The sequence below is a fragment of the Sciurus vulgaris genome, assembly GCF_902686455.1.
Source record: "Sciurus vulgaris genome assembly, chromosome: 1".
In the NCBI taxonomy this organism is placed as follows: Eukaryota; Metazoa; Chordata; class Mammalia; order Rodentia; family Sciuridae; genus Sciurus; species Sciurus vulgaris.
The window spans coordinates 82,691,621-82,718,656 of NC_136461.1; the positions used below are offsets into that span (position 1 = coordinate 82,691,621).

At 37.1% G+C, this 27,036-nt stretch overlaps 1 protein-coding gene across 2 annotated transcripts in view; it reads right to left on the reverse strand.

Annotated features, from left to right (window-relative positions):
• Positions 1 to 27,036, reverse strand: part of ALG14 (ALG14 UDP-N-acetylglucosaminyltransferase subunit) — an 82,740-nt gene that overhangs the window by 52,253 nt on the left and 3,451 nt on the right. For both annotated transcript variants that reach the window (XM_079131041.1, XM_079131042.1), the window contains exons 2-3: positions 25,290 to 25,441; positions 107 to 238 (exon numbers count right to left, since the gene is read on the reverse strand). In XM_079131041.1, coding sequence (XP_078987167.1) covers positions 107 to 238; positions 25,290 to 25,441 — 284 coding nt within the window. The remainder of the gene's footprint in view (positions 1 to 106; positions 239 to 25,289; positions 25,442 to 27,036) is intronic.

Sequence of the window (27,036 nt, forward strand, 5' to 3'; positions counted from 1 at the left end):
GGCACACTGATAAATGGTAGCTGTTTCAGAAAATAATAAATCCAACTATTAATGAAAGATGCATAGGAGAGACCCCTTCCCTCTCCTTAGTGATGGTCCCGCTTACCAAGTCTGGCTTTACTCGGTGAACCAGGGGAAAGGAGAGCCACATGGAGTGCAAGGTGGTGAACACTGTGGAAAGCCAGGATTGCTGAACCTCACGACTTCTTGGAATTCGGTGAATGGAGTATTGGGTACACTAGAAGAAAACAGCAGAAATCCAAACCAAATGAGTCACTGCTACCAAAGGTAAACATCAACATTTATAGAGACAGGAAATGTTTTCTTGTTTATTTTTTATTTCCATTCTACTCACTTTTAAGTTAAGAGTTGCAAAGCCTATTGCATGCTTTATCTAGCACTCACCTAATTGGGTTATGACAGAAAAGTTACTAAATGTAATTGAAAAAATGCAAGTCAGTTTCAATGGTAAATTTGGAGAGATTTTCTATATAATATACTATGGGCCAAGAGTTTAACATGCTGATGTACAAAGAGGTCTTACCAATTGATAAGATAACCTTACATCAATATGTACAAAGAAGATTAATAGATAATTTCAAACAGAAGAAATACAAATATATAAGAAACATACAAAAATAAGTAACAAGCACAAAAGAAAACAATTAGTCATTTGATAATGATTTGGACACTCAGTATTGATGAGGGTATAGGGAAAGACATTTACATTCCCTGATCAAATATATTAGAAAGACTTTAGGGGAGTACATTCTGGAAGTACTTGTCAGAATTTTAAATGTTTACTTTTGATTCAGCATTTTTGCTTCCAAAAGTAAAGCCTACATATTTACCTATATGTCCACTCACTATCTCATTGTTTATATTTGTGGAAATTTGAAACAGAACAAATATTCTTCAGTAGGAAATGGAGAAGTCACTACAATAAAATATGAAGATATGTTAACAAATGACATAGATCTCTATGAACTCATGTGGAAGACATCACATTAAGTGAATATCATAAGTTGTAGGAAAGTATGTTTACTATGATTCAGTGTCTTAACGAAACACTCATGCACACTTAAAGACATGTATTTGTATACACAGGCATACACATATACATTAGCATCTTCATGAAGAAAATCTGGAACTCTGTGCCAAAAATTATAAGGAATATGATATTATAGGATATTTTCATTTGCTGGGTCCTATATATCTATGTTTAAAATTCACAAGAATGTATAATTACTTTCATAATCAGAGAAACCAACGTATTTTCCTTAAATCAAAGTTCCAGGTATTTGGTTATCTATTACTGATTAACAAATTATCGCAAAAGTTTGCAACTTAAAACAGCTTTTTTTTTTTTTTTGCCTCGCTTTCTGTGGTTCAGGAATCTAGGAATGGTCTGGCTGCATAACTCCAACTTGGACTATCTCATAAACTTGAACTATCTCATGAACTTGAAATCAAATTGTTGGCTGAATTTACAAACATTTGAGTGCTTGCCTGGGGCTGGAGAATCCACTTCCAAAATGGCTTGCTTGTTGTTGTCTGGCAATTTAGTGCTGGTAGTTGACTGGAGGCCTTAGTTCCTTGCCACATGGATCTTCTAATAGGCTACCTTAGTGTTCTCATTACATAACTACAAACTTTCAAAAAGTGTGTGTTCCAAGACAGGGCAAGGCAGAAACCACAGGTCTTTTATGACCCAATCATATAAGTTACACTTTGTCACTTCTGCAAAATCCTAATAGTTACACAGGTCAAACCTATTCTAAATGAAAAGGAACCTACACTGGGAAGGGAGAATCAATGAGGACTTTCTTGGAGCCTGGCTATCACACAGTTAAGTCAGAGAGTAAAGAACCAAATATTTAATAAAACCCCCTTTCCCTTTGGTCTTGAGGAACAACATGTTCCTTGAGAAAAGAACAGAAAAGCCTTTCTCTAAAGTAGTGGAAAATACATAAGGAAAAAAGTAACTACTAGTCTTATTTTTTTTTCCAATCAGAAAAAGGTGTGAAATTGGAGGTTTCTTTTATGCTGAAAGAGGGTATGAGTTCTGTTCTTAAATATTCAAAAAGTGAAAATGGACTGCACTTGTAACAACTCTCCTTCTCCTTATGACAAAGGATATTTCCTCTTCTTTCTGTGGTGTATCAGTAGAGCATAGGGAATCTGAGTTCAATTTTTTAATTCATTACTCTTATTTACTTACAATCATTATCAAATCAATGTTGTTACTTCTTTCCAAAGGCTTAAGGTATTTGATACTGAACTAAAAACTAATACTGAGTAGTTTACAAACTATGGACCATATAGGCAGCAGTAAAAAAGTAGAGGCAGACTTGTTCGAGGCTTGTGTTTATATAGTGTGTGGAGATTATTAATTGGTAGGTCAAGTAATTCTTCAGAGCCAAAATTCCTTTTCAGAAAATTTTAGGGTCAGAAGACTGTGAACAGGTTACATGGCGTATATACCACATATAATATCCTCCTTTGGAGTTTGCAGAAATAACCAAATAATAATATTTCTGAAGCAGAATATGAATAGCCATACTGAGTTTGAAGCCATAGACCATAAGCTTCAAACCAGTTCAAATTAGTGTTTGCTGTTAAATAAACTTGTGAAAAATTCAAAAAAATTTTCTCTAGTTTTAGGATTTCATACTCATTTACAAAATGCATTTGAATCCATTAAGATGTCCTATTGTTATGATTATTATAATAAAAATACTCCCCCTAGAAAAAAAATAAAAATAACCCAGCAGGGTCTTATAATAAGTGTTTTAGTTCTTACTTCCACCCAACTTTTTGTGGCCTGATCTCAATATCTGTAATATTTCCTTTAGAAAAACCATATTTATCATGTTCCTTTAATTAAAAAAAAAAGTTATGTAATTTTAAAACTCCATAATGAAGCAATGAACAATATTTCTGGATTATATGTGAACAGTGTCCCATGGAAATGAAGGATGATCAGTTTGACTCTGGTTCCTCTGATTTCATCTTGATCCCAAGGAAGAACATACCGAGGCTTGAAGGCAAGCGTGCCTGGGCTGAAGACAGCTTTCCTAGACCTGGATATGAAAGAGTCCTCATCTCATCTCCACCAGCAGAATGAAGAAACAATGAAAATGGGTTTGGGAAGTTTCAATTCATTCTCAGAAGAATGGAAAATAGAGGAGGCATTTCTAGATGGGAATTGAGGGATCTCTGAGACGTAAGAGGCATGAAGGTAAGACAGTAAGTCCAGTAACTCAAGTTTGATGGCCTCTCTTTTGACTTCTGGATGCACTAGGCAAGGGATCTGACTTCCCAACTTCCAGACCAGATGCTTAGCTGGAGAGAGGTGTCTTGGTTTCATTGTGTCCTAAAGCTAACTGGGTCAATGACCACATCCTTACAGTGATCACTCAGTTTTCAGAGATGGCCTGTTAATACCTGTAGTCTCAGTATAATTAACAGTGTCCCATTCAGCTCTCAGGAGTGTCCTAATTTAAATGATAAAGTATATGTTTATCTATAGGGGAGGGCAATAAGTAGCCTTTTCTATATCAGTGGGAAAGGTATTTATTCAGAATAGTCTGAAGAGTCAATGGGATGGGAAAATCTGCATTAAGGACAAGAAGAGGAGTGTAGTGGTAGCTGGGATGAAGTCAAGCTTAACAGTGAAGTAAACACGACTGTCATGGGAACCCGAGTGCCCATATGGTGTCATTCTTTGGCTTACAGTTCTATACTAGAGAAGCCTCCACCTCCAAATTCCATACAAATCTTCCTCACATTATTTTTTAATAATCTAATAATCAGCTCAGGTATCTGGAAATCCTACCAAAAAGAGATTGTTCTTTGTGTTAATTAGCTTTTTGTTGCTGTGACCAAAACAACTGTGACAAGAACAACTTAGAGGAAGAAAAGCTTATTTTGGTTCATGGTTTCAGAGGTTGGGTCTATGGTAAACAGGATCCAAGACAGAAACACCATGGTGAAAGGGCATGGTGGAGGAAAGGTGCTCAGCTCATGGCAGCCTGGAAGCAGAGAAAGAGAAAGCAAAGAGCCAGAGATAGGTATAGTTCCCAAGACTACACCTCAAGTGATGCCTTGCCACCCAGTCATCTACCTGTCTACAGTTACCACTCAGTAGTTCATTTAAATTATTAATCTATCAAATGGATTAATCCACTAATAAGAGTACAGCTCTCACAATCTAATCATTTCACCTCTGAACATGTAAGCTTTTTTTGGGACATTATAAATCCAAGTCTCTACCCTTGTGCTCTCACTGTTATAGAGATTAGTTGTCCTCAGAGTCTCCTTTGCTGACTAGCCCTTCTGAAATAATCCTCTTCTCCCATGCTTGACCCATCAAATTGGGTCCTGGGTGTCTGATAACCTGTGTCCCCTAAAGGGAATGCTGAGACTCTGGCTTGGCAAAATCTTAAGATCTTGAGTTTTTAAAAGTTTAAAATAGTTTTAGAAAATAATCACATATATAAACAAGTCAGTGAGAAAAAAACTATTACTAGAAGGAATAAGACAAAAGGTTCAGAGAGCCACAGTTCAGGTCTGGTTATGATCCTTGGCCAGGAATTCCCTGAGGATTGTGGCATCTGGAGAAAAGCAAATGAAGGGCATCTTTATGGACATACTGATTTCGTTAGTCTATACTTGTTCCTTGGGAGAACTGTTCGTGACCCTCCTTAATGTTCTGTAAAGGAATGTAGTAGTACATAAAAGACGCCCTAGCCATTATTTTACCACAATCATCCTCACTGACTCCCAGAACCACTGTTTGATTTGAGAACGGCCAATGGCCCAACTAGGGTAGTCTTGTCCCGAATTCTTAGAGAGACCCAGGAAAGAAACACTTCCCTTGAAGGACACTGTGGGCTGCTAAGTTGGCTCTCTCGATCCATTCTACAAGGGCTAAGAAAGACAATACTTTTTGTTTGCTTTCCCCCATCCACTAGGCTTTTCCACAATGACTCAGAAATGAACTATCATGTTCCCAGGACAAAAATCAACAAATTAAGAGTAGGATCTATCAGATTTACTGCAGAGCAATGAAAATTTATGTTGGAGTTGGCAGAGATGGAGGCAGACAGGGGCTGGTCCCGTGTTTCCTTCTAAAACCTCTGTAAACGCTCCACAGCTATCCCTTATTCCAAGTGTTGCTACTGCTCCCGTAGTTCGTCACCACCATCTCTCTTCTTAACTACTACAGCAGACTCTTTCCTTCTCCCTCATTCTGCTACAGTTTAATCTCTATAAAATTGCCAGAGCTATCTTTTTTTAATGTAAAGCAGATCTCTTCATTTTCCTGCTTAAAACCTTCCAAAGACTTTCCACTGCACTTGGGATAAAGTTCAAATTCCTTATGACTCTCAAGGTCCATATAATCTGATGTCTTTCTAATCCCTTCTTGCTCACTCCCTGGAGCCACGGCTGATCTTCTGTATGTTCTTTCAATATGTCAAACACTTTCCTTGCTGATGGCCTTTTCTGTTCATTCTAACCAGTCTGCTTTGTCCCCACATAGTCTCACAGCTAGTTTCTTCCTACAAATCAAGTCTCAGTTGAACATTGTCTTCTCAGAGGGAAGACATTCTCCCCCAATATATGGTCACTCTCCATCACACTGACTTACTTTGTAGTCTTCATAGCAATCATCAGTACAATGAATTAACATGTTCTTTTATGTGTATATGTTTCCTGCCTCCCTTGCAAGAATGGAAGCTCCAAGAGAGAAAAGGATTTCACCTCATTCACTGTCACTTATTCATCCCAGGACCAAGAATAGTTCTTCACACATCATGAGTACTCAACAAACACTTGCTGAATAGATAAATGACTATCATTAAAATGTCTAGAGGTTAAGTCCATGGTCCATGCTGGGAGATGACAATGAAGAAGATGCTGGCTCTGAACCTCACTGTATCTCAGGATTATAAGAAATCAACTAATCCAAGATGCTGACTTCACATATGAGGAATGCGGATGCTCTAAAGGTAACAGAGCCACGATCTGAACCCAGGTCTTCCCTTCCACATGCCCTGAAATGTGCTATTGACTCAACTTCTACAGACCCTTCTTGGATCTCTGTGATTCACTGCTGAGATGTACACCTTACCCAATCCCTGACGAGCAGTATTAGCTTCCCAAGGAATTTGTTCCTTGCATCCTATTGCTCCAACACACATCCCACTACCCATTCTGGCTCCTTTACTTTCTTTGTTTTTAAACTCACTTATTCTACATGTTTACAAACACATAACCATAGTTTGTTGTTTCTTCCCCTGGTGCTAGGGGAGCTAGGTTTTCTGTCTCCTGTTTGTCCTTTGCGTCCTGTTGTGCTCCACATGTTTGTTCACCAACATTGTTACCAATGACTCCTCCCTCCCATTCTCTGAGCCATTGGGGGTTAAAAACCAGAATAAGACCACAGGACCTTGGAAATCTTCAGATTTTTCTATTGAACCTTAGGCCCCAAGTTCCTTCTATCAAGTTCTGTGGTTTTGTTATTATTCTTGCAGCCAATTGGGATATCATGCTCCTAGAAAGGATGTTTTAGTTGAGTCCTTTCTTTTTCTGCAGTTCAATGTGTATACATTAAATATGTATATATATCTTGAACATGATCCAGTCTCTTTCATACAAATGGACAAATAAGTAGGACTTTCTCCCCACCATATAGAAAAAGATATATCCTATTGAGACATCCCAGCAATGTATCTAAGCTTCCTACTAAGGAGGGGTAGGTGCCATGTCTTACTATACTCTATATGCCCGTAGGGCCTCCCAATACTCCCTGCACATACTTGATTGATGTACAACTAAATGTATAGTGGCAAGATAAACAAGAAAAGTAGGTTCTGCAGAGTAAAAATATAAAGTGGAGAAATGCATTTTTCTTCAGGATTCTAGTTTGTCTGAAATTATGTGAATTACTGAGTTACATACTAATAGTATATGACAACTAATAACTTTCAAAGTATGTTCCAGAATTACATCACTGCTAAAACCCACAAACATATCTGGCTTGACATTTGTGAAAACTAAATAGAAGTTTACAGTGATTCAGATGGAAATAATTCCACCAAAGAATCCAGATGGCATCATAAACCACAATAGAGCAGATCAAGTGGTCTATGAAGTCATTCTTTGCTGTTACCACACACTGAAACATACAATACATTTATTATTTAATGAATGCCACACTATTGCAGAATCTTGGAAACAAGACATAACTAAAATAATAAAATTTCATTTAACCAAAAATAGTTTCAGCTTTTGTAACATTTGAAAAATAATGTTACATATATATGTATATGTGTGTATATATTTAATGAATGTTGGAAGATTCAACCAATCATTCTGAAATCAAGATGACCATAATTTACCATAAAATTTTTTCACATGCATGTCCTTCAAGTATTTGGTATACATTTTCTTCATGGTAGCTGAAAAAGTGCCATAAGTGACATATGCATGAGGAAGCTGTTTTCAGATTGAGTCCTTCCAATAATGAGCTGTCACCCTGAGCAAATCAACTTCTCTAGACCTCGATCTTTCACTGTGGAACAAGGAGGCCCAGCTCTGGTCACTGATCCTCAATTAGCCACCATGATCCCATAACTGGCTTTCAAGTCTGCCTTGTCAAAGACAAACAAGGCTGCCAGTCCAGCTCTACTCCAAGGCCTAGAGTCACTCCTCATTTCACCTTGAGGTTCTTCTTGCCTAGCAGTCTCAGGATTCAGGAAGATTCAGGAAAATAAAAAAGTAGTTTATTTGTGAAACAATTATGGGATTCTGGTTCTAAGGATTTTTAAAGCCCTTTACAATGAACATTTGTCGTCTTCTTCCCAGCCTTCATTGACCTCTTCTTTCAACAATACCCCAATTTTCCTTTGGACAACTCATTCTTTTCTCATTCTCTGCCAAATGGTTTTGGTGGTATTTATTCCATCTTCTTTATCCCAACTTTGGCTCCAAGAGTGGGCCTGGAAGAGCTTAAGCTACGTGGAGGATTTTCTTTTTTAAATTTATGTTGAATGGTTCAGTGAATCATTCTGAAATCAAAATGACCATAATTTACCCCCTCCCCCACCACACACACACAAGCCATCCCTGACCACAATGATTGGCTGAAAGATGGGAGCATAACCTCACTGGAGACCATGAGGCAGGGGCTTCTGAAAAAGATGTGAGACAAGGAGACTGCAAATCTCCCACAAGCTGTAAGGGACCTACTTCTCCTCAGTCAGCCCAATACAAAGTATGAAGCCCAGTTTTTCACCCTGATGGGAGAGCTTGGTGTTGCTGGAGGCAGTATTGTGGGAACCATATGGAGGTACCACCAATAAAGACAAAAGTAGAGAGGCACCAACTATTATTAGTGATATATTTCGGTGGCTGTATCGAGGCTTGCCAGAAATAAGACCATTGTGTAAGTTCACAATTTTTTTTATTGTTCATTTAATTGTATAAACAGCTGTTTATAATACTAGACTTCAGAGCAGCACTCTTCATTATGAGCACAGATTCATTCTCATATTCATTTATTAAATAACCAATAAAAATTGACCAGGTGATAGGAACTGGGCTTCACAAAAAAGAGTAAGACATTCACAAGGAACTCACTATAGTTTGGCAGGGCAACACAGGAAAACCGATACATGCGACCAAAGAGGTAAGTACAATATGAGACATAATAATTAAAAACAAATCAGCACCAAGTAGGACACCATTAACCATACTTTGATAAGTCAGACTTCCTGGAAGTGGTACTAATCTGATTTGTGAGAACTATGGAATGTATCAGGTACAGGAGAGGGGGGAACGGGTCTTCCAGAGGAGGAGGTAGCATGTTCAGAGCCAGAGGCATGGAAGAGCATGGAGTATTTGGGGAACTATATTTTGAAACATAAGAAGCAAGGTAAATAGCTGTAGAAAATGAAGTTGGAGAGGAAAAGCCTTCAAAATCATGCTAAGGAGTATGTGTTTGAATCTAAAGGCAACCAGAAGACACCAACAGATGTTAAAAAAAAAAGGGCATGTTACCAGATATGTATTCAAGAAACAACATTCTGATAAATATGAGGAGGTCAAAAGGGGTAGGGATACAACCAAAGATGGGAAATTATTTGGTCGCTAAGAAGAACAACACTGATGGCATAAAAGACGGCTGTACACTAAGGTGGAGGAACGAAGAGGCAAAAATGGGGAGGAGGGATTTTAAGGAGAGTCTGAAGCAACTCTCAGCTTTTTAGCTGGGGTGAAAGGTATTGTCCTGCTCTTGGGAGAGGATGCAAGAGGGAAAACAGGCTGAAAGCATATCATTATTTATTATGGTCTGGATTTCAGCATAATTTTGTGAGTCAGTAAAATGCTGTCTAAGCACAAAATACATCAATGTTAGAAAACACGTATAGGTACTCTGCAGGTTGAAATGGAACAGACAGGGGTTTGTACCTGGAACTGGGCTGATGGGCTGACCTGCCAGGTGGATGTACAGAGCAAGCCAACTGGTAATTTAGGAAGACAATATTCAAAATCTGGATTCTGGGCAGACGCTGGGAGGCCTAAAGGGACGACCTGGAGCAGCAGGCTTGATTACCTCTGATAAGTCAGCCTCAAGAGCCAATTGTGATATCATGGTGGCTAGCGAGATTCCTAATCTCAGCCAGGCCACGGTATTTCACAGTGGGATGCTGAAGTCTAGGGAGATTGATTTGTCCAAGTTCACAGAGCTGGTTGTCATGCAGTACTCAGTTTGGGACTCACGGCTCCCTCAGGCATACGGTATCTCATCAGTTGCTATAAAGTGAGCACCTACCAGGTACGTGCAGGACAGGTGAACACCCCTCTGTGTTCACTGTTTCCCTCTCGCTTCCTTGCCATCTTCAGTTCCTCAGTCAATCCTGACTGAAACTGGAAGTGCTTCACCAGTCACAGTGCTGCACTTACAGAGCTTGGGGTTACGCTATCTCTGGTGTGACTGTAACCACCATGCACCAGAGGCGTTTCCTGGGGTCTAATGGCTAAGAGATTAAAGAACCCGTTTCTACAAAAGGAAGGACATAGAGAATTCTTAAGTGGGTTTAATCCTAATTTTATAGTAACAAAAGAAGTTGTATGTTTATACTGGCAATATATGTAACAATTTTTAAAAATTAAGTTTCAATACAAACTGTTTTCAGATATAATGTTTTAAAATAGAGAAACTGCAGCAATATATTATAAAATGTTACTGCTCTGCATGTTGTAAGGATTCCATACAAATTTAAGTGGTCCAGGAAAATAATTAAATTATCAGAAGGTTGAAATAATAGCAATATTATTCAGAATTTCTATTTGCAAAAATTAATAAATATTTTCTTAATCAGAAATTTCAGTTTAATATTTCCTAATCAGAAATATTTTCTTAATCAGAAATTTCACTCATTTAAACGGGATTTCTTCCTAATTAGAGATATTTTCACCATTATCAAAGTTCACTGGAATGAGAAAAAGTGAATTTATATACCTCAGTCACACCCTAAAAATGTTAATGAAATTAAACCCTAAGTTACGTACAGTTTACCAACTAAAATAAACCCTACCATTGCAATTATATAGTTTATAAACATTTCTTTTAGAACTTCTTAGGAACTGTTAAAGATAGACAGGCATCAAATGCATTAAATTTAGAAGTCTCAGTTCACTGTATGAAGTTAGCACCCCACCTTGTGGAAAACAGTAGGTGGTGTTAGGTGGCAGTATGTTATATCATTTTTATCTGATAAATCCTGCAGTCACCAAACTGTCAGTGATTTATAAAAGCCAAAAATGTAAACCCCCTCAAAACAAAAACAAAAAGCAAACCAAAATAATCCCTACTTATTAAAGTAAGAGCAAAACTATGCTTACAAAATACAAATATAGTAGCCTCAAAATAGTAGGGCTTATGGAGTGTTTGGGTTACTTCTTCAGTAAATAAATGTTTCATGTCAACAAGTTATTACTTCCACTGGGGCTCCGTTGTTCTGGATGTTATTTGGACCCCGCCCCTCCCCCCACGTGACTTCCCTTTTCTTTCTGGACGTTTTGGTATCTTCTCTTCATCATTAGTTGTGAAACTGTAGATGACTTATCTTGCTGAGGCTACAGTTTAATTGGGCTGGGGAGAGCCCTTTTGAAGGTCATGTCCTTCTAGTTCTGGGAAATTTTCCTGGGTCATCATTTTTTGTTTTGTTTTAACTTCTGTTTCCTTGTTTGTTCTGGACAGTAGACCTTCATCATTCAGTTTGACTGCCTAACTTTCTTACTTTTCTCTATGGTTTCAACCTTTTTTTTATGCTTTTTTGGCAGAGTTCTTTAATGTGATCCTTCAAGAACTTTTAGAAATTCTGCAATCAAAAAATAATAGCCTTGTGTTTCAGGGTTAAAAAAAAAAAGCAGGCCTTATTCTTTTTTTTAAGAATATAATTAATGTCCTCTTATTTCTCTCAAAGTAACTTGTCTTTTAAGCCCCCACCCCACCCCACAGGCGTGCCCTCTTCTTTGATCCCTTTTCTCTTTAAGTTTCATCTGCTGACTGCAGTTTTGGTTTCTCTTATGGTACAGGTATTCCTCCTCTGTTTGAGAGTCTGCATGTTGTTTGAACCAATCATTTTCAAAAGGAAGGGGAGGGAGAGACTCCTTCTTACCTCAGTTGGTAAGGTCTAGAGACATTCGGGTTGTCATGACTAGGGATTGAGAGGGGAGTGCTCTGGCCAGGGTTGCTGCTAAACATTCAAGAATCACAGAACATTCCCCCACAACAAAGATGTATTGGCCTCAAAATGTTAATAGTAATAACACTGGCATTAAGGGACAGACTGGAAGTTCTGTATGCTGTGAGGAATTTATTGACTGAAAGGTTAAAAAATACTCAGGACCCACATGTTAGAATCTATAGTTCTAGTCTCTTGATCAAATCAATTTCTTTGAAATTAATCTTTAATTTTCTATCAGTACATAAATGTGGCATTTTGGGAACAGATCCAGAAAGGGACCCAAGTGGTACCTGTTGGAGGCACAGGGTGGGTATTAACTCCTCTGAAGCCCCTATTTTCAGGGCAGTAGTTTACCCCACTTTCAATCTGGTTTGGCGTTTCCAAAGCAGTCTAACACTCAGTAGGCAGACTTCAACCAAGAGGTCCTCAACCCCGCGCTGTAGCCAGGCTTCAGAGGCACCTAATGATTGTTTTATCTTTTACTCACTAGCCCACTACCCAGTGATGCTTTTTTATTAATTAATTCTTAGGGTTTGCAATATTTATCTTTCCTCTCAAACTGTACCAAAAATTCTTGAGACAAAGAGCACATTCATTCATTACTTGTATTCCTTAGAAAACTTGGTATAAATTTTACAGCTAGAAACTACCTAATCAGAATCTACTTTTGGTTTTCAAGAAGGAGTTTACTTTTGCGAAGGCAAAGCTTCTAGGGAGCTGTCCTAGCTATCGCAAAAAGGAGCAACTGAAACAAATATAATAGTACTGCAAGCTTGGCAAGGTGTATGGTGGAAAATGTCTAAATAAAACCTCCTCCAGGTGGACAGACTACTCCAAAGCTATATAAAGCCCTTTCAAATTCAAGGAAAGAAAATCTTCTCTGGCATTGGCACGTAATAGTCTCTAAAAAAGAAGTGGAGGAAGTCTCCCCGCCTCTATCCCACTACTACCATTTGCCAGAGCATCTAATATATACTAGAAGTTTCCATACTACTGACCTTTCTAAAGTTCAGCCCTCCTGAGAAGTAGATCCAACTGTTCAATGTTCAGCAGTGTGCTGCCATCTGGTGGCGGCAGGGAGGAAGAACATCAACATACCCTTGGGAAAGCTATAGAAAAGTACAATGACAGAAGTTCTTCAGCATAGGGAAGTACTTTCCAGGACCATTTCTGAATCCTGAAGGACCTTTCTGAAGAGGGAGAGGGAAAAGAAAAGTGAGAGGAAAAGGAAAAGGATAAAAAGGAGAGGCAGAAGGAGAGAAGAGAGGTATAGGAAATAATTAGGTGGGACTTCAGATGGTTTGGAATCAGGGCAAGAAGGGCCTGGGAAGTCCCTTTGGATACCAGGGAGTTTTTAGGGAGATTCGGGCATGGCAGAGGCTGCTGACTGGTTTGGGTGTATGAAACACAATAACAACACTTGGGAGACAGGGATGCTTCCCCTAGAGAATACCCAGGGACACTGATGACAAAGTAACTCCATTCTTCTGATTACTTAGAACAAAAGCTTTGAAGTCATGCTCTACTCCTCTCTTTTCTTCAAATTCTAAACCAATCTGCCAAGAAATTCTGTTAACTGTTTAAAAAAAAAAAATCCACAATCTAATGGTTTCCACCTTTTTTATCCTCCCTAGTGCGAAGCATACTATCTCCTCTTTGGGTTGCTGAAACATCCACCCCACTGCTTTCCTTGGTTTCACCTTTGCTTTGTAACACAGCAATGACAGTGATGATACTTTCAGCAAAACCTTCCAGTAGCTCCCTATTTTCCTCAGAGTAAGAGAGGAAGTTCTTAGAATTGCCTACAAAGCCCTTTATCATCTGGCCCCCTGCCCCACTCTCTCACCCTCTCCCCAATATCTCCTTCCACACATTCTGCTCCATGAACTCTGCCATTCCCCCAACATCCAGGATCACCCCGTTCTAGGACTGCTGAGAGACTGATCCCTCTGCCTGAAATACTCTTATCCCAGGTGTCCCCATCTTCTTCAAGTCCCTCTGAGGAACTGAAACTCTTCCCACCTCTTCAGAATATCCAGTCCCCAGGTCCCTGTGTAGTCCTCCTCCCAGCACTGGTCACCTTCTAATGAGCTTCAGATTTTCCAATTCCCTATTTCTAGTCTGACTGTCCTCACATGCAGTTTGCATTGAGTAAGCTCCCTGATGGCAGGAGCTTTTTTGGTCTGCTTTTTCACTGATGTATCTCAACTGCCCACAATAATGCCTGGCAAATGGAAAGCAAATATTTCTTGTTGAATAAACAAAGTTGAAAAAAAAAAAGCATTGAATTGACTGCCGTTGCACTATACATTTGGGCAAAATGAAAGTAAGTTTTTAACATCAGGAACATGCTTCTGTATTTACATGACATTTAATGTTTCTTAGTGAAGATTTCACTATTGTGTCCACATTATTTCCTTTTATTGAAGAACCTCGTGTTTAATATATAAGGTATCTTTTCCATTATTTCTCTAACAGTTGATGATATCATATAAGAAAGTTATTTGAGTTTAAATATTCAGTTTGCATTTGACACTTTTCTAAACAAATACTTGATATACTTTTAACTGGTTTTTTTGTTTCTAGACATAATTATTTATAGAATACATGACTTTATGTTTTCTTTTTCATATTTATACCTCTTATCTCATCTTAGGTGAAGGATCAAAACAAAGAATGGTGTTACTAGTGGCAGATATTCTTATTTTGGTTTTGATTTTAGACATAAAGATTGGCTCTAAAAGACACTGATTTTTGGTTCCAAATATACTTTTTCATATTAAGGAAATCACTGAAAATGTTAGGATATGGACTATTTTTGCAACACAAAGTTTCAAGAAGCTAAATGTGGTCAGTCATGGGATGCATATGATACAGAGAAGACTAGAGTCCAAACCAATAGCAGCATTTGTAAGGTCTGTATATAACAGATCTCTCAGTATTGCTGGCAAGTTATTAAAAAATAGGAGTGGAGGGCAGAAATTTTATCTAAAGGCCCCCAAAACAACCGTCTGGTGTATCTATTACGTTTGTCTTTACCCCATACATTTATACTGTTTCATAATAGATACTTCAAAACAGGAATTCAATCAATAATCTGCCAGAATGCTACATGATAAGAGAGGGATGACAGGCTCTTTGATATCAGCAAGTTAGGCTTCTTCATTTTTTAGGCTTCTTTCTAATCAAAGTACCATTCTCATTTATAGTAGAAGATCTGAAAAGCTGTAGGAATACTTACAGAATATGAATAAGTACAAAAGTGTTTACTGCAGTAATTAGTAAAAGACTGCAAACATCAAGGAAACGGTACATCATTATTGTGGATTAAAGGTGATCACTACAAAGTGTAAGGTAAATCTATTTGTACCAACATGGAGAGTTATCAAGGTTTAGAGTTTTGTTTTATTTTTGTGATATTGGGGATTAAACCCAGGGCCTTGCACATGCTAGGCAAATGTTCTACCATGGAACCACACCCCCTTATCAAGATGTAGAGTTGAAAGGAAAAATGTAATAGATAATATACAGGATTTTATTTATGAACTATCCTATGCCCTGTTCCCTCCAAAGACCCCCCCAACCCTGCTTATGTGATCACATGCACATGTGTACACAGAATTCATAATACTTGGTTACATCACAGGAATAACAGGAGGGAATAAGCACTGGCAGGCTATACCTCCAGCTGATACAGTGGGCTACGACTGGAGTGGTGATGGGGAACTTCCACTTTTTACTTTATATCCTTTATTGTCTGAAGTTTCTAAATTAAAAAAGGAATAAAATTCAGAAAAAAAGAAAAAAGGATAAACAGAAAATCACCATCACAGTAAATTCTGGGATATAGTCAATGAAGATTTGATGAAATATCCACTTAGGATAGTGTCTTGTACAGAATCAGTACTCAATATTTTTGGAATGAATGAACAAACAAATAACCTTTCTTGGGAAAACACTGGAAGCCTAATTATAGAGTACTGAGAAATCTAAGAGGCTTGAAAATAAAGAAGGGTGTTTCCAAGTTTTAATATTTTAAGTCAGTTTTCAACAACTTCTATTGTTTTATGTAAAAAAGAGGCTACCCTGTATAAATGCAGTTTTAAAAATTGTTTTGTGGCCAACTCATGGTCTGACGGAAGTTACCAGGAGTAATGGTTGGTTGTCAAGGAAGGTAGCTATGAGACAAAGTTCAGATTTCCTTCTAGACCCTGCAGGCTGGTGGTGGGGCCCTGCTGAAACAGAATCCCATCAGAAGACTACTGCTATTCAGGAAGAACACTCTGGTTTGAGATATCATTTACTTTCATATCACTTTGGTAATTGGTTCTATTTGGAAAGGTTCCTACCCAGTCTTTACTGAAAGGTATTACTTTAGCTACCTTTACTTTAGAACTAATTCCAGTGGAAATTACTTTTTCTTTAGAAGAATTTTCAAGACATTTTTTCACTTAAGTAATTTCACAGCCAAACATCCCCCATTCCTTAGCTCTTAACCTTTCTGATCTCAGCTCTTATTAGTAAAAAGAACCCTATCTCTTGTAAAAATGAAAACTACTCAGAGAAACACAGATTAAATGGTAGAGTTAAAATGTATAACAGGATTATTTCTCTGATATAATTATAAAAAGGGCAAATTAAAGAACCTAAAGATTTTACAAAGCACTAAAAAAATGTGGAATCAAAGAAATCAGGAGAAATTTGAATAAAGATTTTTTATTGTTTGTTTGTTTTGGGTACTGGAGATTGAACCTTGGGGGATTTTACAACTGAACTACATTCCAGCCCTTCTTATTTTGAGATAGGGTCTTGCTAAGTTACTGAGGTTGGCCTTCAATTTGTGATCCTCCTTGTCTCAGACTCCTGAGTCACTGGGATTACAGGTGTGCACCACCACACCAGCTAAGTGTGTGCAAAAAAAGTAGGTTACCTCTAACACTAAATTAGTAAAATTATATTATTAATTTAAAAAGTTTGCTGAAATATGCTATATATTTATATCAGAATAAATACTAATTTTTTCTATATCCTAGCAAGACATTTAGAAGTTTCTGACTAATTCTATTTCTGAATGGGCTTTAAACCAAAAACAGAATTCCTATGTTACTTGAGTAACCTTAAGTGATTAATACTAGTAATTTGTATCTTCTGATTTCTGGGAGAGTCTTCTTTTTCAGGACAAGCCTTTAAGGAAAGAATGGGTTTTGATTTTTCACCAGAACCAAGGGTGAATCAATGCATTTTTATTCCTGAAGTGCTCAGGGTGATATGGATGGGACACTTTGCCCAAGCACACAATGTAGTTATTGTTAATGCTTTAAAATGGCACACATGTTCTGGTTCACTGAAGAAATCTAAAAAAGTTAAATTATGAAGAAGTAGGTCAAGGCCTATAACCACAAGAGTATTATTGATAGCAAGAAAACTGCAGTTGGCAAGGTTATATGAGGAAAAAAACAAGTGAGGAAAACTGGAGGAGGGAAGGAGCACCATTTACACAAATGGTACAGAAAGTACCTTGAACCTTGAACCTCTCACTTTCATAATTACACCAGAGAGGCAGTGCTCCTAAAATTTCAGGGAAAGAGGCCTACAAAGGAACAAACTGACAGCTGATATTTCCATAACGATACCAGCTTCCCTATATTTGAAAGTTAGAATGCTCTGGAGCCCAATTTTTAGTGCTACTCTCTTTTCTATCTATCGATTCCTGGGTAATCTAATCCAATTCCTTGATTTAAGTCAAACCATCTATACATAGATGACTTCAAAATTTATATTGCAGACCATACATCTCTCCTGAACTTCAGGCTCATGGACCCAAATGCTACACATTTGCGGGTATGATTAGACATCTCACACTTAGCCCTCCTGTTCCCCATGGTAACCTTGCTCTAGTAAGCAACTCCATTATTCCAGTGATCAGGCCAAAGACATGATGTCCTCTTCTATCCCTACCCTCCTTTATACTCCAAATTTTATCTGTCAGAAAAGCTACTAGTTTTACCTTCAAAATATATCCAGAATCTGACTTCCCATCATACCCACTTTGCCATCCTGGTCCAAGCCACACTGATGTCTCATTTGGATTACTGCAATACCTTTAAACTCCTTTCCCAGCTTCTGCCCCTTTCCTCTTTAGTTTATTCAGCAGTTAAAGTGATTCTGTTAAAACAGAAGTCAGATCATGTCACTCTTCTACCTAAAACCCAGTGGTTCCCAATTTCACTGGGATCAACTCTAAGCCTAAAAATTGACCACAAGATCTTAAAAGACCTGGACAATATTCGTACCCTTGTCTCACCTAGCATCCTACTCAGCTTTCCCTCGTTTCCTTTGCTTTGGCCACAATGATTTCCTTACTGTTTCACAAACACACTGGGCACAGCTCTGCCTCAGGGTCTTTGGTGCAGTCAGCCAAGGGTTCTATTTCCTCATGTGGTTTGATACCTTACCTTCTTTAGACCTTAGTTCCAATACCACCTTTCCCGGTTATTCTATCTAAAACTGCAACCCCATCTTCAACCTCCCAAAACTCCCTCTTACCTTTCCTTGGTTTCTTTATCTCCTTAACAAATTTTCACTAACATATTTTAAATTTTACTTAATTACTTTGTTTATTATCCCCCTTCATTAGAAAGTAGTCATCGGAGAGCAGAAATTTTTCTGTTTTACTTACAACTGAACAAGCATCCAGCAGGTATTCAAAAAATATTTGTTAAATAGTTATGAAGGAAAAAATTCAACTTAGAATTATAAGTGCAGAATATAACAAAATAAGAAGAGCAAAACCAAGACATATTTTCAGGCAAATAAACAACTTGGAATAAAATCATAAATGAATTAAAAAAGATAATTATGTTTAGAAATTTAAAAATAATTTGAAATAATCAAAGAAAAACCCAAAATGGGAACTTTTTGACACCTAGAAACAAACAATAATAAAAATATTACATATCAAAATGTATGAGATGCAGTTAAAATGTTACATAAGGAGTAACATATAGTTATAAATACTTATATTCAAAGATAAGAAAGGGTAAAGATATAACTTAAAACATCAAAAAGTGACAACAGATTAAACATACAAAATTAGAAGGAGTGATGTCACTGGAAGCTTAGGAATGCTAAGGACTGCTGGCAAGCACCAGAAGCCAGGAAAGGGCAAAGGAGGATTCTTCCCTAGAGCCTGAGAGGAAGTATGGTGCTGTGACACCTTGATTTCAGACTCACAGCCTTCAGAACTGTGAGAAAACACAGTCTGTTGTTTTAAGCCACCTAGTTTATGGTATTTTGTTATAGCAGCCCTAAGAAATTAATGTAGTATTGATCACCAAAATAAAAGTGTAAGCATTTTGGCTCATCTCTCACTATAAAAAAAGGGCCTGGGGCTGGGCTTGTGGCTCAGTGGTCTCAGAGCGCTTGCCTGGCCTGTATAATGCCCTGAGTTCGAGCCTCAGCACCACATATAACTAAGTAAAATAAAGGTCCATCAACAACTAAGAATGTATTTTTTTAAAAAAAGGGCCATATATTTTTTCTATGGCTAAATGAGAGAATGTAGATTCACATTCTGATCTTGTTTAACATGGATTTCCCAAGAATACATTTTAATAGTGTGTTAGGGGAGGGATCTTGTTTTCAAGTGACCAAAACTCAAACAGATTTTTTTTTTTTTTTTAAATGTGTACATGATCTAGCCCCAAGTGAATCTTAACACTACTTCAACTCACAGAACTAGGGAGATGAAAACCCAAAACTAACAACCAGGCACTCAGGAGAAACAACCAGAGGGGACCTTTAGGTACACACTTTGACATCTAATCATCTATCAAAAATAGAGAGCAATCTTTGAACAAAAAAGAACTACATATGTAAGGACACATGTATAAAAGAGGAAAGGGAACACATCTCAATTGATGCCCAAGTCCAAGACCTCTGAAAATATGAGAAAACAGGCAAATAAATCTCCCTCCAAAATTCACAAAACTACAACAAAGGATCCCATAGATATGGAATTAAATGAAATTCCAGAGAAAGATTACAAAAAACTGATTATTAAAATGTTCAGTGAACTAAAAGAAGATCTGAGGAATGAATTAAATAAGCAAGTACAGGAGATGAAAGACCATTTCAATAAAGAAATACAAATATTGAAAAGAAACTAACCAAAACACTTGGAAATGAAAGTCACAATCAATCAAATTAAAAAACTCACTTGAAAGCATCACCAATAGATTAGAATGTGTAGAAAGTAGAATTTCATCCCTTGAAAACAGAACTTCAGGCCTTAAAGATAGGGTACATAAACTTTAGTACACAGTGTGCAATAAATGGGAAAAAAATAAAAACATGATCAGAATATACAAGAATTCTGGGACAACATCAAGAAACCAAACCTGAGAGTGAATGGGATAGAAGAGAACATAGAGATATAGGTTAAAAGCATTAAGAGTGTTTTCAATGAGATAGTAACAGAAAACTTTCCCTATTATCAAAAAAGAGACAGACATACAGGATGCCTACAGGACCCCAAACAGACCAGATCAGAAGAGAATTTTTCCAAGACACATCATAATCAAAATGCCTACCATAGAAAATAAGGAAAGAATGTTAAAATCTGCAAGAGAGAAACATCAGGTCACATTTAGAGGCAAATCAAAAAAGCACATTTCTAACTTTTCAACTCAAACCCTAAAATCAAGGAGGGCAGAAATGAGGTACTACAAGCTCTGAAAGAACAACTGCCAACCAAGATTGCTATACCTAGCAAAGGTCTCCTTCATATTCCATGGGGAAATAAAAACTTTCCATGACAAGAATAAAAGAATACATGACCAACAAGCCAGCACTACAAAGAATACTGAAAGATAAACTGTGCAGAGATACCCAAAACCAAATCCCAGAACTTCCAAAGAGACGAAGATCAACAGAAGACTAGTCATCTAAATGAGAATCAAGACAGAATTAAATATAACAAAAGAACCAAAATGGTAGTAAACACATATCCATAATAACACTGAATATAAATGGTCTCAACTCCCCACTTAAAAGAATGGATTATCAAAATGGATCAAAAAGTAAGATCCACTATATGATGTTTGCAAGAGACTCATCTCATAGGCAAAGACATTCACAAGGATGAAGGTAAAAGGATGGAAAAAAATATTCCACACAAATGGAGTCTGAAAACAAGTTGGAGTGGCTATTCTCATATCTGGCAAAACAGAATTCAAGCAAAAATTAATCAGAAGAGACAAAGAAGGCCACTACATCCTGATGAAGATAATAATCCACTGAAAATGCTCTTAATGCCTTTAGCCTGATGAAGAAATAACAATAGTAAATACATATGCTCCAAATGTCAGTGTAGCCAATTATATACAAAAAATACTCCTTGACATTAAATCTCTGACCCCAATACAACATACCCTTATCACCAATAGATAGGTCATCAAAGCATAAATGAATAAAGACATAACCAACCTAAATAATACTATAAATCAAATGGTCCTAATAGACAGCTATAGAATAGCTCATCGTAAAACAGTTGAATTTACCCTCTTCTCAGCAGCTTATGAAATCTCTTCCAAAACAGATCATATTCTAGGTCACAATATAAGTTTTAGCAAATACAATAACACTGATAAACTCCCATGAGTCCTGCTGGAATGAAACTTGAAATCAACAGCAAGAAAAATAATAGAAACCACATAAATACATGGAGATTGAACAACACTCTTTTAAGTGAAGAATGGATCAAAAAAGAAATGAGAGAAGAAATCAAGAAATTCTTATAAACAAATGAGAACAAAGATACAACATATCAAAATCTCTGGGAAGTATGAAAGCAGTATTATAAGGAAAATTTTATTGCATTGCATGCCTGCTAAAAAAAAAAAAATAGGCAGGTCTGATCCTAAATAAATAAACTTATGCTCCATCTCGAGGCTTAGAAAGGAAGAAGAAACTAACTTCAAAATCAGTAGAAGACAGGAAATAATAAAGATCAGCGTCAACAATAATGAAATAAGAGAATTAAAAAAAAAAAAACACAGGATAAATGCAATCAGGAGTTAATTCTTCAAAAACATAAGTAAATATTGTCAAAATGGCCATACCACCAAAAACGATTCCCTTCAAAATATCAATGACATTCTTCATGGAACTAGAAAAAAACAGTCCTTAAATTCAATTGGAAGAATAAGAGACCCAGACTAGCCCAAGCAATTATGAGCAAGAAAAGTTATACAGGAGGCATCACAATAACCGATCTCAAATTATACTATAGAGCTATAGTAGCAAAAAATGCCTGGTACTGGCATCAAAATAGAAATGAAGATTAATAGAATAGAATAAAAGAGTCAGAGATGAACCCACATGCTTATGGCCATCTGGTACTTGACAAAGGTGCCAAAAAATATATGTTGGCGAAAAGACAGCCTTTTAAACAAATGATGCTGGGAAAACTGGACATCCATATGTAGGAAAACGAAATTAGATCCCTATCTCACCCTAAACAAGTCAAATCAAAATGGATCAGACTTAGGTATTAGAGGAGAAACCTTGCAATTTTTAAAAGAAAACACTCCACCATATAGGTGCAGGCACTGACTTCCTCAAAAAATCCCCTAAAGTTCAAGAAATAAAAACAAGAATCAATAAGTGGGATGCCAGTAAATTAAAAAGTTTCTGCACAGCAAAGGAACTCATTAAGAATGTGAAGAGAGAACCTACAGAAAGGGAAAAAATCTGCCAGCTACTCTTCTGACAGAGGATTTATATTCAGAAAATAAAAATAATTCAAAATATTCAACACCCAATACAAATCACCCAATCAATAAATAGGCAAAAGAAATAAGCAGCAAATTTTCAAGAGACACACAAAAGGCAAAAAAAATGTATGAATAAATGTTCAACATCTTCAGCAATCAGAGAAATGCAATCAAAACTACATGAATATTTCATTTTACTCCAGTCAGAATGGCAATTATCAAGAACACAAATAATAAATGCTGGTGAGGATGTGGGGAAAAAGTACACTGATACATTGTTGATGGGACTGCAAATCAGTATACCACTCTGGAAAGCAGTGTGTACATTTCTCAAAAAACTAGGGATGAAACCACCATATGACCCAGCTATCTCACTCCATGGTATTTATTCAAAAGAACTAAAAATAGCATACTACAGTGATATAGCTACTTTAATGTTTATAGCAGCAAAATTCACAATAGCTGAATTACAGAATCAGTCCAGATGCCGTCAACAGATGAGTGGATCAAGAAAATGCGGTTTCAATATACAGTGGAGTTTTACTCAGCCATAAAGAAGAATAAAATAATGGCATTTGCCAGTAAATGGATGGAATAGGCCAGACTCAAAAAATCAAGGATCAAATGTTTTCTCTCATATGTAGAAGCTAGAGCAAAAGAAGGGAAAGAAGGCAGTGGTGGTGGTGAGGGTGGGGAAAGGGATAGCGTAAATACATAGGTAAGATCAGAGGAGCAGGAGAATAAGAGAGTGGGAGGAAGGGAAAGAGGAAGATTTAATAAAATCATGTTATGTGCATATATAAATGTACCAAAGGGACTTTCACCTTATATATATATGTAGAAAGTACCAATCAAAAATAAATAAATAAATAAATAAAGGAGTGAAAGGAAGGTCAGTAGAGAATAATAACAGGGGGAGAGAAATGGGGGGAAATGGGTATTGAAATCAAATTCCTTGCATGCATGATTTTGCCTAAATGAGCTCAATGACTATAATGCTTCAATAAAAATACTTTAAAAAGTGTGTATGCATGTATGAATATGTAACAAATCCCAATATTTTGTAAAATTATACTGTACTAATGGAAAAGAAGAGAAAAAAACTAATAAAGTTTGGTTCACTAAAAAAAATGTTTGTGAGCCTCAGTGAGAGAGAGAGAGTGAGAGAGAGAGAGAGAGACCCTGCGTGCATGGGGCAAGGGTGTGAATACAGAGGAGTGGGGAAAGGCTATATTAGCAGATCTGATTTCCAAGGAAGAGAAGAATCAGCAAGCCAGGACCAACACAGATGAAGCAGGACCTCTGGAGTCACTTAAGGTAGGACTCTCTGAAGGATATGAAAAATTACAATCCCCAGAACAGGGAAATGACAACCCTCCAAAAATGGCTGACCTGAAGGAGGAGGAAGGAGGAAGGCAATCATTAATCCTCTCCCAGTAATTCCTTTCCCAGTAACTATGGGCCCCAAGGGAAGAAGGCAAATATTCATCATTTCCCAGTGACAATGGGTCCTAAAGGGAGGAGGAGGATACTGAATGCAGGGCCCTGGACTTTCACCCTTTCCCACTGCGCAGGGGTCCTGGAAGGAGAAAAGCAAATAGTGAAGCTCTGGGTAACAATGGATCCCAGGGGAAGAGGATAAACAGCTCAACAGTCCAGCCAAGTTGAGCTTTCATCCCTTCCAGGAAACAATAAGTTTCGCACTTTTTACAATTTTTTTCCTGACTGAACACATTCTGTTTCGTCTCCAAAGATTAATTCACCCTCATCATAACGTATAAAACACAGACTCCTTCTGTAACTGGAGGTCATTTTGCATCCCCAAAATGAGCCCCTACGATCCCTTACTGACTGACTGTGCTGCTCAATAAAGGAAAGCTTGCTGATCTGTTTGAGGTCTGCTCCTGTCCCAGTTACTTGTGCTTACACTCTCTACCTGGTTTCTCATCTTATTCCTGGGTGTTATCTTCATTCTTATTACCTTATTATCTTCTGTCTATAGACTATATCTGTAAGTGAAAATATGACTGCCAGTAGCTCCTAAGTTTTTTCGTTAACACAGTTTGCCCCTGAAGAGGGATGGATTCCATTCTCAGGATCTCCAAGTAAAAAGTCCAGCAGAAGACTACGATGGGCCTGAAGTGGGTCAGTTGTCCACTTCTGAGCAACCCAATGCAGCCATGTGACCAGGCAATTCTCAGAGAAAGAGATGGATGGAGACAGTCTACACAAGGAACAGCTCTGGTTTCCCTCCTCCATAAAGAAGTAATCTTATTTTTTTCTTTAATTCCAAATTTTGAATGCTAAAATGAAGTCAGTAACTTGGGACAGAAAAGTAAATCTAACGGCAGATACAAATATGATTTGAAGAATAAGAAGCAGTCACAGATAAATTATCAATAAATACAATACACTGATAAAGAACATCAATGAATAGCTAATAAGCATACGTACTGGATGTTTTATGTGCCTAACTATAAATAAAACAATTTCACAATTGGAAGTCAATGAAAACTGTTTTGTCTAAAAGAATAAAAGAGAATATAAAAAAGTAACCACTTTATAATTCGAAGCTCTATTTTAAAGCAATTCTCATCTTTTAGTAGTAAAGGAAATAAATTTCATCATATTAGTAAACATTTGACTGTCTATTGTGGGTAGGGCACTAAGGTGCCATGAAGCTATTTTCAGAGACAATTAATCTCAATGTACAACTTATAATTTTTTTTCAGAAACAGAAATAATCACTTACCATGGTATTATAATCTCGATTAGCTTGATCTAGTTCAAAAGAATTAATTTTATTGGCACTCATTTCATCAGTGTCAGCAATGACATAATGTCTAGGGGAGTAAGCACTGGACAAGCTCCCAACCAGCCTCAGGATCTCTGTGGTATGCCCACCTGGAAAAAAATATTGGAAGGCCTAAGATTAAGAAATACATAATTTATATATCCATTTGACCAAGTTATATGGGTATCATATTTTCAAAGATGGGGGAACTATTGTTAATTGCACAGTTCTCAAAAGACACAAGAACATTTGAAAACAATAGTCTATGCCCTTGCATAAATCCTGCTTTTGTAGAGGGAGAAGACAATAAACTGTATAAAAATAAACTGGACATTAGCAGTAGGTACTGAGGAAGGCATACAGACGTAATAGATACAGTTCCTGTAATCAAGAAGACTGATAGGAAAAGGGTAAGATACACACCATAAAGTAAGCTAAAAGGGCTGCAAGACAGCAAGAAAAACTAAAATGGGAATGAACCAAGGAGATATCAATGCTCTAAGAGTACGGAAGATATCCTGGTAAAGGTTCAGGTGACTTGAAAGGTGAAGACAATGAAAAGACAGAAGTACGGAGGTCACTGGCAAGAGACAGGGATTGTTAGAGCATGAGACATAAAGATCTGAGGTGTAGTCATGGAATGATGGGAATACTAGAAAGAAGGGTGAAGGTGAAGTGAGATCAGGCAATACAATGAAGGCTTCTGTGTAGAGAAGAAAGGTACTGAAGGCATGAGCAATGACCTGAGGGCTTGGATCTACTTAAGGAAGATATTTTGTTCACCACCGTAACCTCAGTTTCTAACAGAGGTCTCAGTACACTGCAGTTGCTCAAATATTTACCAGCTTCACCATTTTTTTTTTATTTTGGATTTTTTGTTTCTTTTTGATGCTGGAGCTCAAATCCAGTGCCTAGTGCTTGTGAGGCAAGAGCTCTACTCTACCACTGAGCCATATCCCCAGCTCCAACATTCAGGTTTTGAAATCATACCATCTTCCAAATTTTAATATCTTAATTTCAAAAGCCTAAATTTAAAAATCAACTACAGTCATCTTCTCAGTATCTGTGGGAGATTGTTTCCAGAATACCCATGGAAACAAAATTTACAGATGTTCAAGTCCTTTTGGAAAAATGGTATGGTATTTGCATATAATTTACACACTTCCTCCTGTATATAGTTTAAACCATCTGCAGATTACTTATAATATCTAATATAATGTAAATGTTACATACATACTATTTAGAAAATAATAACAAGAAAAAAGTTTCAACATATTTAGTACAAATGCAATTTTTTTTCAAATATTTTTGATCTGCCATTGGTTGCATGCAAGGATGTAAAATGTACTGGACATGAAGGAGTGCTAACTGCATGTTCACTATAGTTTCTTTCAAGCAAATAACAACAATGAAAGAACATCTATCACAAACCATTTAAGCACATTACATCTATTTTAGGTTCATGTCTTAAGCTCGGTGCTTCAGCCAGGCTGATGTCTTCAACATTCTCTACAGGAGATGAATGTTACCCCCTCTTGCCTTTGATCAAGACAGGGTAACATAAGGCTTCCCTTATTCCACCTTCTTTATGGTTCTAAGAACAAGCTTTTAATAATAATGTATGAACACAGAAATATAATCAAACAAATTAAGTATGGGTTTCCCCTCAACACATATATTTTTTACTTTTTTTTTTTTTTTTTTT